Source organism: Nerophis lumbriciformis, linkage group LG35 (assembly GCF_033978685.3).
Source record: "Nerophis lumbriciformis linkage group LG35, RoL_Nlum_v2.1, whole genome shotgun sequence".
NCBI classification, from domain to species: Eukaryota; Metazoa; Chordata; class Actinopteri; order Syngnathiformes; family Syngnathidae; genus Nerophis; species Nerophis lumbriciformis.
In genome coordinates this window covers 7,096,419-7,112,994 of record NC_084582.2, presented here as the reverse complement: position 1 = coordinate 7,112,994, position 16,576 = coordinate 7,096,419, and the positions used below count along the sequence as shown (strand labels likewise).

General features: G+C 40.7%; 1 protein-coding gene across 1 annotated transcript; it reads right to left on the bottom strand.

Annotated features, from left to right (window-relative positions):
• Positions 1–4,510: 4,510 nt before the first annotated feature.
• On the bottom strand, positions 4,511–14,732 carry npy7r (neuropeptide Y receptor Y7). Its single transcript, XM_061927869.2, has 2 exons — positions 14,608–14,732; positions 4,511–5,969 (listed from the first exon to the last, which is right to left on the bottom strand). The coding sequence occupies exon 2, from the start codon at positions 5,913–5,915 to the stop codon at positions 4,809–4,811; it is 1,107 nt and encodes a 368-aa protein (XP_061783853.2). The 5' UTR covers positions 5,916–5,969; positions 14,608–14,732; the 3' UTR covers positions 4,511–4,808.
• Positions 14,733–16,576: the final 1,844 nt, after the last annotated feature.

The window sequence follows — 16,576 nt, the reverse complement described above, 5'->3', positions numbered from 1 at the left end:
GTTGTTGCACTTCCGATCCGATACCGATATTGTTTTTGCATTTCCGATCCGATACCGATACTGACCGATACCGATACTGACCGATACTGGCCTATCCGAGCATGTATTAAAGTTTAAAGTTATTTAGCCTACTTAGTTGTCAGAATCATGTTGAAAAGGGTTTTAGTACTCTTGATAACAACTAGCCAGCTGAATTAGGGGAGTTTGAATAATACACAATGGTTGGTAACAAGAAACTGACCTGTTTATTCAAGGATAAACACAAAATAGACAAAATTATACATGACAAACAGAAATGGCATTATTGAACTAGGGCTGGGCGATATGGCCTTTTTTTTAATATTGCGATATTTTAAGGCCATATTGCGATACACAATATATATCTCGATATTTTGCCTTAGCCTTGAATGAACACTTGATGCATATAATCACAGCAGTATGATGATTCTATGTGTTTTGATTGATTGATTGAGACTTTTATTAGTAGGTTACACAGTACAATTGTACGTATTCCGTACAATTGACCACTAAATGGTAACACCCGAATAAGTTTTTCAACTTGTTTAAGTCGGGGTCCACTTAAATTGATTCATGATACTGATATATACTATCAAATATATACTAACATCATAATACAGTCATCACACAAGATAACCACATTGAATTATTTACATTATTTATAATCCAGGGTGTGGAGGGGGGCGCCGGATGTAAGTGTCAAAAAGACAGCCAACAGAGTTTGATATGAGAATAAATCTAAAGTTAAAATATAGGGTAGAAATGCACCCATTTGCAGGAAATGTAGTCTTGATTTTCAAAATTTTCTTTCAAGGATTGCATGTCTACATTAAAACATTCTTCTTCATACTGCATTAATATATGCTACTTTTAAACTTTCATGCAGAGAAGGAAATCACAACTAAAAAAATCACTATTTTTTTCATACGGTGTTGATGTGGAAATTTTTGCCTCGGCATTTTGATGGTGTGGGCGTGTGGCACCGAATGGAGATAAGCGCCTCGACAGACGTCACAATATTTGAACAATGATGACGAAAACTGTTTTCTCTGTCGTGTCCGTGTGTCGAAAATTGTTATGCGCTTATTTTTTTATTTGATTTTGTGCGTGGCATAGATTTGCTATGCGCAGAGGACGCTTAAACAGTGCGCAATTGCACAGGCGAGCACCTTAGATGCGCTAGCATCACAGCTAACGTTAGCCATGCTGCTACCTCTCTGCTCGGGGAGGACGTATACTTACGTATGTGACATATGACGTGACAGTATGTGACGTGTGTAAGAAGGTGCACTTGCTGTCTGTGAGAGGGAGACACAGGAAAGAGTGAGAAGAGCCTGTCGTGTAATGCCAGCAGCTAAAAGCAACTGCGTGAGAATTCACAGACCTGTGGATGTGTTGAAGGTGTGCTGGAAAATGCGGAACGGAAATTACGGAGCAGCAGAAAAGTAGAATGTATTATTTAAATCGGTGCGTTGGAAAACACGGACCGGAGTTTTTTTTAAACTGGATCTGGATCGGCATTTTCCCATGCCTTGCCGATACGCAATTTTTGGCAAATATCGGCAGCCGATCCGATCCAAATATCGGATCGGGACATCCCTAGTAAAGGTTTGTTACTTATGGACTAAGTACATCATATCAAAAGATGATTCTTAGTTTTTATTCTAATTAGGGTCCAATAAGCCCAAATAGCAAAGATAAATACAAAAAAAAGCATGTAAACAAACAGCTTGGGCCTTAAGAGGTTAAAAAAACAAATTGGCAGCTCAGTCGCCAAAATTTTACCTTAAAATTTAAGGTGGATTTTAGAGCATATTACTGTAAATGGAAAAACAGTACCACTGTTTATTTCTACATTCAAATGATAGGTAATTTGATGGTTAACTTGCTTAAAAATCATAAGTCAAGCAGATATTCAGTACCGTATTTTTCGGACTATAAGTCACAATTTTTCAGTCGGGGTGCGACTTATACTCAGGAGCGACTTATGTGTGAAATTATTAACACATTACCGTAAAATATCAAATAATATTATTTATCTCATTCACGTAAGAGACTAGACGTATAAGATTTCATGGGATTTAGCGATTAGGAGTGACAGATTGTTTGGTAAACGTATAGCATGTTCTATATGTTATAGTTATTTGAATGACTCTTACCATAATATGTTACGTTAACATACCAGGCACGTTCTCAGTTGGTTATTTATGTCTCATATAACGTACACTTATTCAGCCTGTTGTTCACTATTCTTTATTTATTTTAAATTGCCTTTCAAATGTCTATTCTTGGTGTTGGCTTTTATCAAATAAATTTCCCCCCAAAATGCGACTTATATATGTTTTTTTTCCTTCTTTATTATGCCTTTTCGGCCGGTGCGACTTATACTCCGGAGCGACTTATACTCCGAAAAATACGGTAAGCATTTTTTTTTTTCTACAAAAATTATTTTGGGAATATTTGTTGCATTACTGGATAATTATACGGTTTAAAATATATGCAGCAGTACATGTATTTTTTTTCTGTCAAAATGGAAATAACTTCTTTGGCTACTTTTAAGACCTTTCTTAAAACCCATTTTTATTCCCTGGCTTTTAACCCAGCATGAGACTTTAAACTGTTTTTAGCTTTTAACTTTTTGAACTGTTTTTAACTTTTAAACTGTTTTTTATCCAACAAACTGCTCTTAGGGTAATTTATATTTGCTTTTTAAATGTGTATTTTTATTTCTGTTTTAAATGTTATTTTTTAAATGGCACTCCACCCGGAAAAGGGTGGAGTGCCATCTCCGGGTTGGGGAGGAGACCCTGCCCCAAGTGGAGGAGTTCAAGTACCTAGGAGTCTTGTTCACGAGTGGGGGAAGAGTGGATCGTGAGATTGACAGGCGGATCGGTGCGGCGTCTTCAGTAATGCGGACGCTGTATCGATCCGTTGTGGTGAAGAAGGAGCTGAGCCGGAAGGCAAAGCTCTCAATTTACCGGTCGATCTACGTTCCCATCCTCACCTATGGTCATGAGCTTTGGGTTATGACCGAAAGGACAAGATCACGGGTACAAGCGGCCGAAATGAGTTTCCTCCGCCGGGTGGCGGGACTCTCCCTTAGAGATAGGGTGAGAAGCTCTGTCATCCGGGGGGAGCTCAAAGTAAAGCCGCTGCTCCTCCACATGGAGAGGAGCCAGATGAGGTGGTTCGGGCATCTGGTCAGGATGCCACCCGAACGCCTCCCTAGGGAGGTGCTTAGGGCACGTCCAACCGGTAGGAGGCCGCGGGGAAGACCCAGGACACGTTGGGAAGACTATGTCTCCCGGCTGGCCTGGGAACGCCTCGGGATCCCCCGGCAGGAGATGGACGAAGTGGCTGGGGAGAGGAAAGTCTGGGCTTCCCTGCTTAGGCTGCTGCCCCCGCAACCCGACCTCGGATAAGCGGAAGAAGATGGATGGATGGATGGATGTTATTTTTTAGTCTGTCCTTTGCCTCTATTTCTTTGTGGTGTACAGCCCTTTGTTTTTCAACTGTGCTTGTTTTTAAAGGGCTTTATAAATAAAGTTGGTATGGTATGGTATAACATATAAATGGGACGGTATAGTTCGGTTGGCAGAGCGGCCGTGCCAGCAACTTGAGGGTTGCAGGTTCGATCCCCGCTTCCGCCATCCTAGTCACTGCCGTTGTGTCCTTGGGCAAGACACTTTACCCACCTGCTCCCAGTGCCACCCACACTGGTTTAAATGTAACTTAGATATTGGGTTTCACAATGTAAAGCGCTTTGAGTCACTTGAGAAAAAGCGCTATATAAATGTACTTCACTTCACTTCACAAATGTAGTGAAAAATATAAAGTATTTTGCGGGCCTTATAAAATGATACGGCCTTGAGTTCATACTTGCCAACCTTGAGACCTTGAGGTGAGGGGTGGGGGCGTGGTCGGGGGTGGGGCAGGGCGTGGTTGGGGGCGTGGTTAAGAGGGGAGGAGTATATTGACAACTAGAATTCATCAAGTCAAGTATTTCATATATATATATATATATATATATATATATATACATATGTATATATCCTGAAAATATGCAAACAAAACTGTGTGTAGATAATTGATACTTCAAACTTGCATAAATAAATATTAAGGAATATAACATAACTTGGCTTCTGAGAGCTTCAAAATGTAATGAATAAAATGCTAAAGTTGTTGATAAACAAGCAATTATTTTAATAATTAAATATGGTCATTTTAAATGAATTATTATGATAATTTAAAATTAAATTAATTATTTCAAATATGTTTATTTTAATGTATAATTCTATGGCTGGATGTAATAAGGAGTCACAAAAAATACAAATAAAAATACAATTAATTTTGATGTTTTTAGCAAAATATAGTAAAAATGTATTTATTTATTTTTATTTTTTATTAATAAATATATTTATTTTTAGGTAAGATAAACATAATAATAAAATTTATCTCTAGTCTGGATGATTTAGTTCTTGTCACCCTGTTGTCCTCCCGTCGTGAAAAAAGGCTGTCCTCACCCAGGTCCGCATGGAGCTGGAGGGGGCGTGGCCTCCAGCCTCGGCTGAAAATCGGGAGATTTTCGGGAGAATATTTGTACCGGGAGGTTTTCGCGAGAGGCGCTGAATTTCGGGAGTCTCCCGGGAAATTCGGGAGGGTTGGCAAGTATGCTTGAGTTTGACACCTGTGGATTAATTGATAAAATCATTTCCGAGGAACTTTAGTCCATCCCTACTGTGTGCCGAGGAAAAAAAAGCAACATTTTCAAATGTCTTCATGCAGGCGTCTCACACCGCAGTGGGTGGGTGTCCGCCGTTGCGGCCGTTGAGCGTTAACCGCCTGGTGGAGCGAGTCCGGAAGGAGCCCTCGGGGTGGAAAGAATCTGGCTTATCCTGGCAGCGGAAGACCATTAGGAAGCCATTTCTGTAGTTTTTATTCATCCATCCGTACAGCAGCGGGTTGGTGCAAGTGGAACACATGGCCACGATATGGAAGACGGTGTATATCAGTTTGTACTCCTCTAACCTGAGCACCAGGTCCAGATCGCTGGCCAGCTGGAACACATGGAAGGGCAGCCAGCAGATTGCAAACACCACCACCACCAGCGCCAACATTTTGGTGGTCTTTTTACGCCGAGCGATGCTATCGTTGCGTGTAGACGGGCTAATGTGGTTCTTCAGCTTGACCCAGATGCAAATGTAAGCGTAACTGATGATGGCTAAAGGGCTGATGTACTGCAGGAGCAGCATGGAGAGGCTGTATATGACGCTGCTGGTGACGTGCGGCCACTTCTCGGAGCACACTAGGATGTGCAGATTGATGGAGGGGATCTCTTCTTGCCGGTACTCTCGGAAGATGGCCAGGGGCGCCGCCAGCACCGCCGAGGTAGTCCACGTGAACGCCATGATGAGAAAGCTGGAGTGCCAGGTGAGGCGCTGACCCAGGTGGAAAACGATGCAGCGGTAGCGCTCCAGGGCGATGACGGTCATGGTCAGGATGGACACGTACACGCTCAGTGCCTGGGCGAAGGGCACCATGTGGCACAGCACGGCGCCGAACTTCCACTCGTCCAGCAGGGTGTAGACCAGCGTGAAGGGCAGGCACAGGGTGTCCACCAGGAGGTCGGCCAGCGCCAAGTTGGCTATGAAGAAGTTGGTGACCGTGCGCATGTTCCTGTAGCGGATGATCATGTAGACCACCAGAGCGTTCCCCAGCAGGCCCAGCAGGATGATTAAGGAATAGGCCGCGATCAGGGTGATCTGCACCCCGATGTGCTTGGTGACGTCTATGTGGAATCCGTGCAGGTTGGAATCCATGCTCCCATTCGCCTGGTTCCACACGTCCGTTTCGTCGGGCTCCCATCCCGTGCTGTTGGACGACTCCCGGGGACTCATTTCTACTCCGGGCTGTGTGCAAACACCCGAGAGGAAGCCAGGCCCAGCTTGATTCTACACAGAGGTGAGAACATCAAAGAAGTTATTATTCCTCCTCCTTTTTGCGCCACTCAAATCACACAGCGTCAACCAGCATCACAAACAAAACATGATTTAAAAAAATAAATCCCAATCCCTATGTGGCCTCCTGCACACGATTTGAATGTGGGTCACCTTAACTTGTCTGCTATGTACTTGTGCTTACGTAAAATGCTATCAAATCATGTTTGGCATCACACACTTTAGGTGTCTTTTCCTACCAGCATTGCATAACCCAGTGTTTTTCAACCACTGTGCCGCGGCACACTAGTGTGCCGTGAGATACAGTCTGGTGTAGAGATGCGCGGATAGGCAATTATTTCATCCGCAACCGCATCACAAAAGTCGTCAACCATCCGCATCCACCCGAACTAACATTTAATCAAAACCGCACCCGCCCGTTGTTATATATCTAATATAGACGATGCAAGGCATTAGTGAGGTTATAAAGCTTTTGCCTGTTAAAGAAAGGAGACTGATCCAATGCAGCAGAGACATTCAATGCGTGCCACGCTGTCACGGCCCAGACGCACACTAGTGCGCAATCATCTGGGAGCCGCGCTGAGCGCACCTCCAAGCGCGCTCGCGCCACTCAAACTGCTGCAGGCAGCTGCGTTCTATCTTGTTTTAACATCCTGTGGCACTCTTCTGGGATCAGGGCGGACGAAACTGCTCATGCTCAGGGTGTTTGTGGAGATTAGGGGTTTTGCACAAATGTGATGCACCATGTTAGATGTCCCGGTTTTGTGACTGTCGTAGACATAAACAGCGTCGCAGCTCTTGCAAATCACGTAGCCAGCATTACTATCATCCTGATTTACAACCTCATAAAAACGAGTCCACGCTGAACTTTTCTGGCCTTTTTTTCCCCTGGTCTTTAGTATTCCCTTTTTTAGTTTGTCGCGTACCACGTTTGCTGCCGGCGTTGCCATCTCTTTTTTTTTCTTCTTCTGTTGTGGCATATGCTGCAGGTGCCTGCTCGTTTTTCGTATGTGGGTAACAACATTTAACTATGTATATATATTTCCGAATTGGTTTAACTGCCACCCGCCTGAATCTATTTAAAATCTAATTTTTTTAAAATTTCAACCGCCCGACCCGACCCGCGGATAAAATCTAATTTTTTTTTTATTTCAACCGCCCGACCCGCGGATAATCCGCGGACTCCGCGGTTGTGTCCGCAAACCGCGCATCTCTAGTCTGGTGTGCCGTGGGAGATTATCTAATTTCACCTATATGGGTTAAAAATATTTTTTGCAAACCAGTAATTATAGTCTGCAAATGATGTGTTGTTGTTGAGTGTCGGTGTTGTCTAGAGCTCGGCAGAGTAACCGTGTAATACTCTTCCATATCAGTAGGTGGCAGCAGTTAGCTAATTGCTTTGTAGATGTGGGAAACAGCGGGAGGCAGTGTGGAGGTAAAAAGATATCTAATGCTTAAACCAAAAATAAAAAAAAGATGAGTGCCCCTAAGAAAATGCTTTTGAAGCTTAGGGAAGGCTATGCAGAACGAAACTAAAACTGAACTGGCTCCAAAGTAAACAAAAACAGGATGCTGGACAACAGCAAAGACTGACTGTGGACATACTTGCCAACCCTCCCGAATTTTCCGGGAGACTCCCGAAATTCAGCGCCTCTCCCGAAAACCTACCGGGACAAATATTCTCCCGAAAATCTCCCGATTTTCAGCCGGAGCTGGAGGGGGCGTGGCCTCCAGCTCCATGCGGACCTGAGTGAGGACAGCCTTTTTTCACGACGGGAGGACAACAGGGTGACAAGAAGTAAATCATCCAGACTAGAGATAAATTGTATTATTATGTTTATCTTACCTAAAAATAAATACATTTATTAGTTAAAAAAAACAAAAAACAAAATAAATGTTTACTATATTTTGCTAAAAACATCAAAATTAATTGTATTTTTATTTGTATTTTTTCTGACTCCTTATTACATCCAGCCATAGAATTATACATTAAAATAAACATATTTGAAATAATTAATTTTAAATGATCATAATCATTCATTTAAAATGACCATATTTAATTATTTAAATAATTGCTTGTTTATCAACAACTTTAGCATTTTATTCATTACATTTTGAAGCTCTCAGAAGCCAAGTTATGTTATATTCCTTAATATTTATTTATGCAAGTTTTGAAGTATCAATTATCTAAACACAGTTTTGTTTGCATATTTTCAGGATATATATATATATATATATATATATACGTATGAAATACTTGACTTGGTGAATTCTAGCTGTCAATATACTCCTCCCCTCTTAACCACGCCCCCAACCACGCCCCGCCCCACCCCCGACCACGCCCCCCACCCCCACCTCCCGAAATCGGAGGTCTCAAGGTTGGCAAGTATGACTGTGGAGCAAAGACAATGTACATGACATGACAATCAATAATGCCCCCACAAAGAAGGATAAAAACAACTGAAATATTCTTGATTGCTAAAACAAAGTAGATGCGGGAAATATCGCTCAAAGGAAGACATGAAACTGCTACAGGAAAATACCAAAAATAAGAGAAAAAGCCACCAAAATAGGAGCGCATGACAAGAAGTAAAACACTACACACAGGAAAACAGCAAAAAAGTCCAAATAAGTCAGGGTGTGATGTGACAGGTGGTGACAGTACACCTACTTTGAGACAAAAGCTATAGTGATGCATGCTTGGTTATGATTTAAAGTCATATCCAACAATTGCAACAACGACTTTTTACTGTCAACTGAGTTTCGTTTTTTAATGATTTCTGCTGGTGGTGTGCCTCCGCATTTTTTCAACGCAAAAAAATGTGCCTTGGCTCAAAAAAGGTTGAAAAACACTGGCATAACCACTTCATCCAAAAAAAACCCCGCTTCATGATATTATTAAGGAAATTAATGTTGTGTTGTATAGAGTAATCATCCTGCCCTTCCTGCCATGCACTTGCTGCATTCACATGCACCTGCTTCCACTCCTTGGAAAATGGAATAAACACCTCGGCGGAACATAATAATTAAATGAAATCAGCTGTCTTGTACACCGACCCTACCGTGAAATAGGCTATGAACATCACTGGAATTATTCATGTTTGGTTTGTTGTCTTTCGGGTACCAACATGTGTGTCATGATCAAAGCTTTAGTGAATGTTCTCATTAAAAAGACATTTTTTGAATGCAAAATGCAATGTAAACGAACCTGTTATTATTGACGAAATAAACACTGTTTATAATGCATGATATAATGGCACTGGCTTACTTTTTGTTTTTTATTACTGTGCATATACATAAAAACATCATGCAGCTTTTAATTGTTTGCATGTATTCATGACTCTGTTGTATGTGATTATTGCAGTGGTTCTTAACCTGGGTTCGATCGAACCCTAGGGGTTCGGTGAGTCGGGCTCAGGGGTTCGGCGGAGGTCAAGACACACCCGACTCATCGTGTAAATAAAAACTTTTCCCTATCGGCGTATTATGGATACCCCCAAAACCTATTCAGTGGCCTAGTGGTTAGAGTGTCCGCCCTGAGTCATACCAAAGACTATAAAAATGGGACCCGTTACCTCCCTGCTTGGCACTCAGCATCAAGGCTTGGAATTGGGGGTTAAATCACCAACAATGATTCCCGGGCGCGGCACCGCTGCTGCCCACTGCTCCCCTCACCTCCCAGGGGGTGAACAAGGCGCAGAGGACACATTTCAACACACCTATTGTGTGTGTGACAATCACTTTAACTTAGATGTGCCACACCAGCAGCACACCTGTCCCAAACCTGACTAAATACCAAGTTAAATGTTTTATTATTATAATCAAATGACAGCAGTCATTTCCATGGGACTATTTTCTAATATACATTTTTTTGGCCCATTTACAAAGACAGTTACACAACATATTGTTTTTCATGAGCTGTGTACTAGTATTCTATGTCTGGGTGGGGGCCCTTCTTTGGAAAAAATGTGTACCCCTTTCCGATATCGCATTTAGTTCCCACTAAAACATTCACATGTTGCACAATGAGATGCAAAAATGGGATCTTGTGTACATTCCTGTAACGTTCTGTTTGTAACATATATTTTTATTAGTATTTATTTAATATAATAACATAATTTCATGATTAATATTTATAAATTAAGATTAAATTAAGATTTTTTTTTTCTCTAAAGAAGGGGTTGGAATTCACCAAAAATGATTCCCGCTGCTGCCCACTGCTCCCCTCACCTCCCAGGGGGTGAACAAGGCGCAGAGGACAAATTTCACCACACCTAGTGTGTGTGTGTGACAATCACTTTAACTTAGATGTGCCACACCAGCAGCACACCTGTCCCAAACCTGACTAAATACCAAGTTAAATGTTTTATTATTATAATCAAATGACAGCAGTCATTTCCATGGGATTATTTTCTAATATACATTTTTTTGGCCCATTTACAAAGACAGTTACACAACATATTGTTTTTCATGAGCTGTGTACTAGTATTCTATGTCTGGGTGGGGGCCCTTCTTTGGAAAAAATTTGTACCCCTTTCCGATATCGCATTTAGTTCCCACTAAAACATTCACATGTTGCACAATGAGATGTAAAAATGGGATCTTGTGTACATTCCTGTAACGTTCTGTTTGTAACATATATTTTTATTAGTATTTCTTTAATATAATAACATAATTTCATGATTAATATTTATAAATTAAGATTAAATTAAGATTTTTTTTTTCTCTAAAGGGGTTGGAATTCACCAAAAATGATTCCCGAGCGCGGCACCGCTGCTGCCCACTGCTCCCCTCACCTCCCAGGGGGTGAACAAGGCGCAGAGGACAAATTTCACCACACCTAGTGTGTGTGTGTGACAATCACTTTAACTTAGATATGCCACACCAGCAGCACACCTGTCCCAAACCTGACTAAATACCAAGTTAAATGTTTTATTATTATAATCAAATGACAGCAGTCATTTCCATGGGTTTATTTTCTAATATACATTTTTGTTGGCCCATTTACAAAGACAGTTACACAACATATTGTTTTTCATGAGCTGTGTACTAGTATTCTATGTCTGGGTGGGGGCCCTTCTTTGGAAATAATTTTGTACCCCTTTCCGATATCGCATTTAGTTCCCACTAAAACATTCACATGTTGCACAATGAGATGTAAAAATGGGATCTTGTGTACATTCCTGTAACGTTCTGTTTGTAACATATATTTTTATTAGTATTTCTTTAATATAATAACATAATTTCATGATTAATATTTATAAATTAAGATTAAATCAAGATTTTTTTTTTCTCTAAAAAAGGTGTTGGAATTCACCAAAAATGATTCCTGGGCGCGGCACCGCTGCTGCCCACTGCTCCCCTCACCTCCCAGGGGGTGAACAAGGCGCAGAGGACACATTTCACCACACCTAGTGTGTGTGTGTGACAATCACTTTAACTTAGATGTGCCACACCAGCAGCACACCTGTTAACACAAGTTAAATGTTTTATTATTATAATCAAATGACAGCAGTCATTTCCATGGGATTATTTTCTAATATACATTTTTGTTGGCCCATTTACAAAGACAGTTATACAACATATTGTTTTTCATGAGCTGTGTACTAGTATTATGGTAAATGGGTTGTACTTGTATAGCGCTTTTCTACCTTTTTTTTAAGGAACTCAAAGCGCTTTGACATTATTTCCACATTCACCCTTTCACACACACACATTCACACATTCACGGCGGGAGCTGCCATGCACGGCGCTAACCAGGCCCATCAGGAGCAAGGGTGAAGTGTCTTGCTCAAGGACACAACGGACGTGACTAGGATGGTAGAAGGTGGGGATTGAACCAGTAACTCTCAGATTGCTGGCACGGCCACTCTCCCAACTTCGCCACGCCGTCCCCCCACTAGTATTCTATGTCTGGGTGGGGGCCCTTCTTCGGAAATAATTTGTACCCCTTTCCAATATCGCATTTAGTTCCCACTAAAACATTCACATGTTGCACAATGAGATGTAAAAATGGGATCTTGTGTACATTCCTGTAACGTTCTGTTTGTAACTTTTTTTTAAATTAGTATTTCTTTAATATAATAACATAATTTCATGATTAATATTTATAAATTAAGATTAAATTAAGATTTTTTTTTTTCTCTAAAGAAGGGGTTGGAATTCACCAAAAATGATTCCCGAGCGCGGCACCGCTGCTGCCCACTGCTCCACTCACCTCCCAGGGGGTGAACAAGGCGCAGAGGACACATTTCAACACACCTATTGTGTGTGTGACAATCACTTTAACTTAAATATGCCACACCAGCAGCACACCTGTCCCAAACCTGACTAAATACCAAGTTAAATGTTTTATTATTATAATCAAATGACAGCAGTCATTTCCATTTGACTATTTTCTAATATACATTTTTTTGGCCCATTTACAAAGACAGTTACACAACATATTGTTTTTCATGAGCTGTGTACTAGTATTCTATGTCTGGGTGGGGGCCCTTCTTTGGAAAAAATTTGTACCCCTTTCCGATATCGCATTTAGTTCCCACTAAAACATTCACATGTTGCACAATGAGATGTAAAAATGGGATCTTGTGTACATTCCTGTAACGTTCTGTTTGTAACTTTTTTTTAAAGTAGTATTTCTTTAATATAATAACATCATTTCATGATTAATATTTATAAATTAAGATTAAATTAACATTTTTTTTTTCTCCAAAAATGATTCCCGGGCGCAGCCCCGCTGCTGCCCACTGCTCCCCTCACCTCCCAGGGGGTGAACAAGTGTGTGTGACAATCACTTTAACTTAGATATGCCACACCAGCAGCACACCTGTCCCAAACCTGACTAAATACCAAGTTAAATGTTTTATTATTATAATCAAATGACAGCAGTCATTTCCATTGGATTATTTTCTAATATACCGTATTTTTCGAACTATAAGTCGCAGTTTTTTTCATAGTTTGGCCGGGCTCCAGTGCGAATTATATATTATATATTATATGTTTTTTTCCTTTTTTTTTAATGCATTTTCGTCAGGTGCGACTTATACTCCGGTGCGATTTATACTCCGAAAAATACGGTACATTTTTTGGGCCCATTTACAATGACAGTTACACAACATATTGTTTTTCATGAGCTGTGTACTAGTATTCTATGTCTGGGTGGGGGCCCTTCTTTGGAAAAAATTTGTACCCCTTTCCGATATCGCATTTAGTTCCCACTAAAACATTCACATGTTGCACAATGAGATGTAAAAATGGGATCTTGTGTACATTCCTGTAACGTTCTGTTTGTAACTTTTTTTTAAATGAGTATTTCTTTAATATAATAACATAATTTCATGATTAATATTTATAAATTAAGATTACATTAAGATTTTTTTTTTCTCTAAAGAAGGGGTTGGAATTCACCAAAAGTGATTCCCGAGCGCGGCACCGCTGCTGCCCACTGCTCCCCTCACCTCCCAGGGGGTGAACAAGGCGCAGAGGACAAATTTCACCACACCTAGTGTGTGTGTGACAATCACTTTAACTTAGATATGCCACACCAGCAGCACACCTGTCCCAAACCTGACTAAATACCAAGTTAAATGTTTTATTATTATAATCAAATGACAGCAGTCATTTCCATTGGATTATTTTCTAATATACCGTATTTTTCGGACTATAAGTCACAGTTTTTTTCAGTTTGGCCGGGCTCCAGTGCGAATTATATATGTTTCTTTCCTTTTTTATTATGCATTTTCGTCAGGTGCGACTTATACTCCGGTGCGATTTATACTCCGAAAAATACGGTACATTTTTTTTTGGCCCATTTACAATGACAGTTACACAACATATTGTTTTTCATGAGCTGTGTACTAGTATTCTATGTCTAAGTGGGGGCCCTTCTTTGGAAATAATTTGTACCCCTTTCCGATATCGCATTTAGTTCCCACTATAACATTCACATGTTGCACAATGAGATGTAAACATGGGATCTGTAACGTTTTGTTTGTAACATATATTTTTATTAGTATTTTTTTAATATAATAACATAAATTCATGATTAATATTTATAAATTAAGATTAAATTAAGATTTATTTTTTTTTCTCTAAAGAAGGGTTCGGTGAATGCGCATATGAAACTGCAACAAGGTTAAGAACCACTGGATTATTGTCTATAGCTGGGTTGTTTTATGACCAAACAATGCATTTAATGTGTTTTCCTCAACAAAATAACTTATTTTTGCAGAGACATTATTTGTGCAGACCTGCCTGTGCACCAGGAGCAGGCACCAGGCTGCAGGCGACGTGTGTACTTTACAAAACATTGGACAATTTCTTCAAGCATCATTTTTCACTTAAAAGAGCGAAATCTGTCACATAAACGGCGGTCATTCCATTAAATTTCCACTACGTGCGTCATTTCTCTCCATGCATTATTAGTGCATATATTAATATTCAAAATACTTCTAAGCGATATAGCTACAATCCATTTTCCTCTCTTCCAAGCCGTGACGTGATCTTGGAACTTCTGTTCTGCGCTCCCGCATCCAAATTACGCACAAAAAACCCCCACCGAAACGGTTGCAATGAAAGTACATTTTGCGCGCCGTCATAAAAAAAAAACAAAGTGCATAAGTGGACTCACCTTTCTTCTTATATCTCCTCTCCAAAGCGAGTCTTCACTCGACGGCGGCGTGAAGTAAAGGGAGAATATTTCAAGCTCCTCCCAGGCTGCGAGAGCGTGGTGCGCATCTTCGTGGATCCGTCCCGATCGGGCAGATCCGCGTTATATATATATGTGTGTGCCGAACAGCGAGTGTGAGTCTGGGCTGCACTGTCACGCAGGACGCGGATCCCAAACTCGAAAGAACGAGCGAGAGGGGAGAGAAAGATGAAGGGCGAAACAGGTGCTCAATTATCACCCTTTGATGGTGTCTGTCAGTAAGTCTCATCAAGTGTATGAGGACACTAGGGGTGTGGGAAAAAAAATCGATTCGAATTGCGATTCTCACGTTGTGCGATTCAGAATCGATTCTCATTTTAAAAAAAATCGATTTATTTATTTTTAATTTATTATTATTATTATTTTTTTTAAATTAATTAATCCAACAAAACAATACACAGCAATACCATAACAATGCAATCCAATTCCAAAACCAAACCCGACCCAGCAACACTCAGAACTGCAATAAACAGAGCAAATTGAGAGGAGGCATACTTGCCAACCCTCCCGAATTTTCCGGGAGACTCCCGAAATTCAGCGCCTCTCCCGAAAACCTCCCGGGACAAATATTCTCCCGAAAATCTCCCGATTTTCAGCCGGAGCTGGAGGCCACGCCCCCTCCAGCTCCATGCGGACCTGAGTGAGGACAGCCTTTTTTCACGACGGGAGGACAACAGGGTGACAAGAACTAAATCATCCAGACTAGAGATACATTGTATTATTATGTTTATCTTACCTAAAAATAAATAGATATTTATTAATTAAAAAAAATGATAAAAAAATACATTTTTACTATATTTTGCTAAAAACATCAAAATTAATTGTATTTTAATTTTTATTTTTTCTGACTCCTTATTACATTCAACCATAGAATTTTACATTAAAGTAAATATATTTGAAATATCCATCCATCCATCTTCTTCCGCTTATCCGAGGTCGGGTCGCGGGGGCAGCAGCCTAAGCAGGGAAGCCCAGACTTCCCTCTCCCCAGCCACTTCGTCCAGCTCTTCCCGTGGGACCCCGAGGCGTTCCCAGGCCAGCCGGGAGACATAGTCTTCCCAACGTGTCCTGGGTCTTCCCCGCGGCCTCCTACCGGTCGGACGTGCCCTAAACACCTCCCTAGGGAGGCGTTCGGGTGGCATCCTGACCAGATGCCCGAACCACCTCATCTGGCTCCTCTCGATGTGGAGGAGCAGCGGCTTTACTTTGAGCTCCTCCCGGATGACAGAGCTTCTCACCCTATCTCTAAGGGAGAGCCCCGCCACCCGGCGGAGGAAACTCATTTCGGCCGCTTGTACCCGTGATCTTGTCCTTTCGGTCATAACCCAAAGCTCATGACCATAGGTGAGGATGGGAACATAGATCGACCGGTAAATTTAGAGCTTTGCCTTCCGGCTCAGCTCCTTCTTCACCACAACGGATCGATACAGCGTCCGCATTACTGAAGACGCCGCACCGATCCGCCTGTCGATCTCACGATCCACTCTTCCCTCACTCGTGAACAAGACTCCGAGGTACTTGAACTCCTTCACTTGGGGCAAGATCTCCTCCCCAACCATAATTTTAAATTATCATACTAATTCATTTAAAATGACCATATTTAATTATTAAAATAATTGCTTGTTTATCAACAACTTTAGCATTTTATTCATTACATTTTGAAGCTCCCAGAAGCCAAGTTATGTTATATTCCTTAAGATTTATTTATGCAAGTTTGAAGTATCAATTATCTAAACACAGTTTTGTTTGCATATTTTCAGGATGTAGATATATATATATATATATATATATATATATATATATATATATATATATATATATATATATATATATATATATATATATATATATATATGAAATACTTGACTTGGTGAATTCTAGCTGTCAATAT

What these genes read in the sequence shown, in the direction of transcription:
- npy7r (XM_061927869.2), bottom strand. Translation starts at nt 5,915, where the DNA reads ATGAGTCCCCGGGAGTCGTCCAACAGCACGGGATGGGAGCCCGACGAA.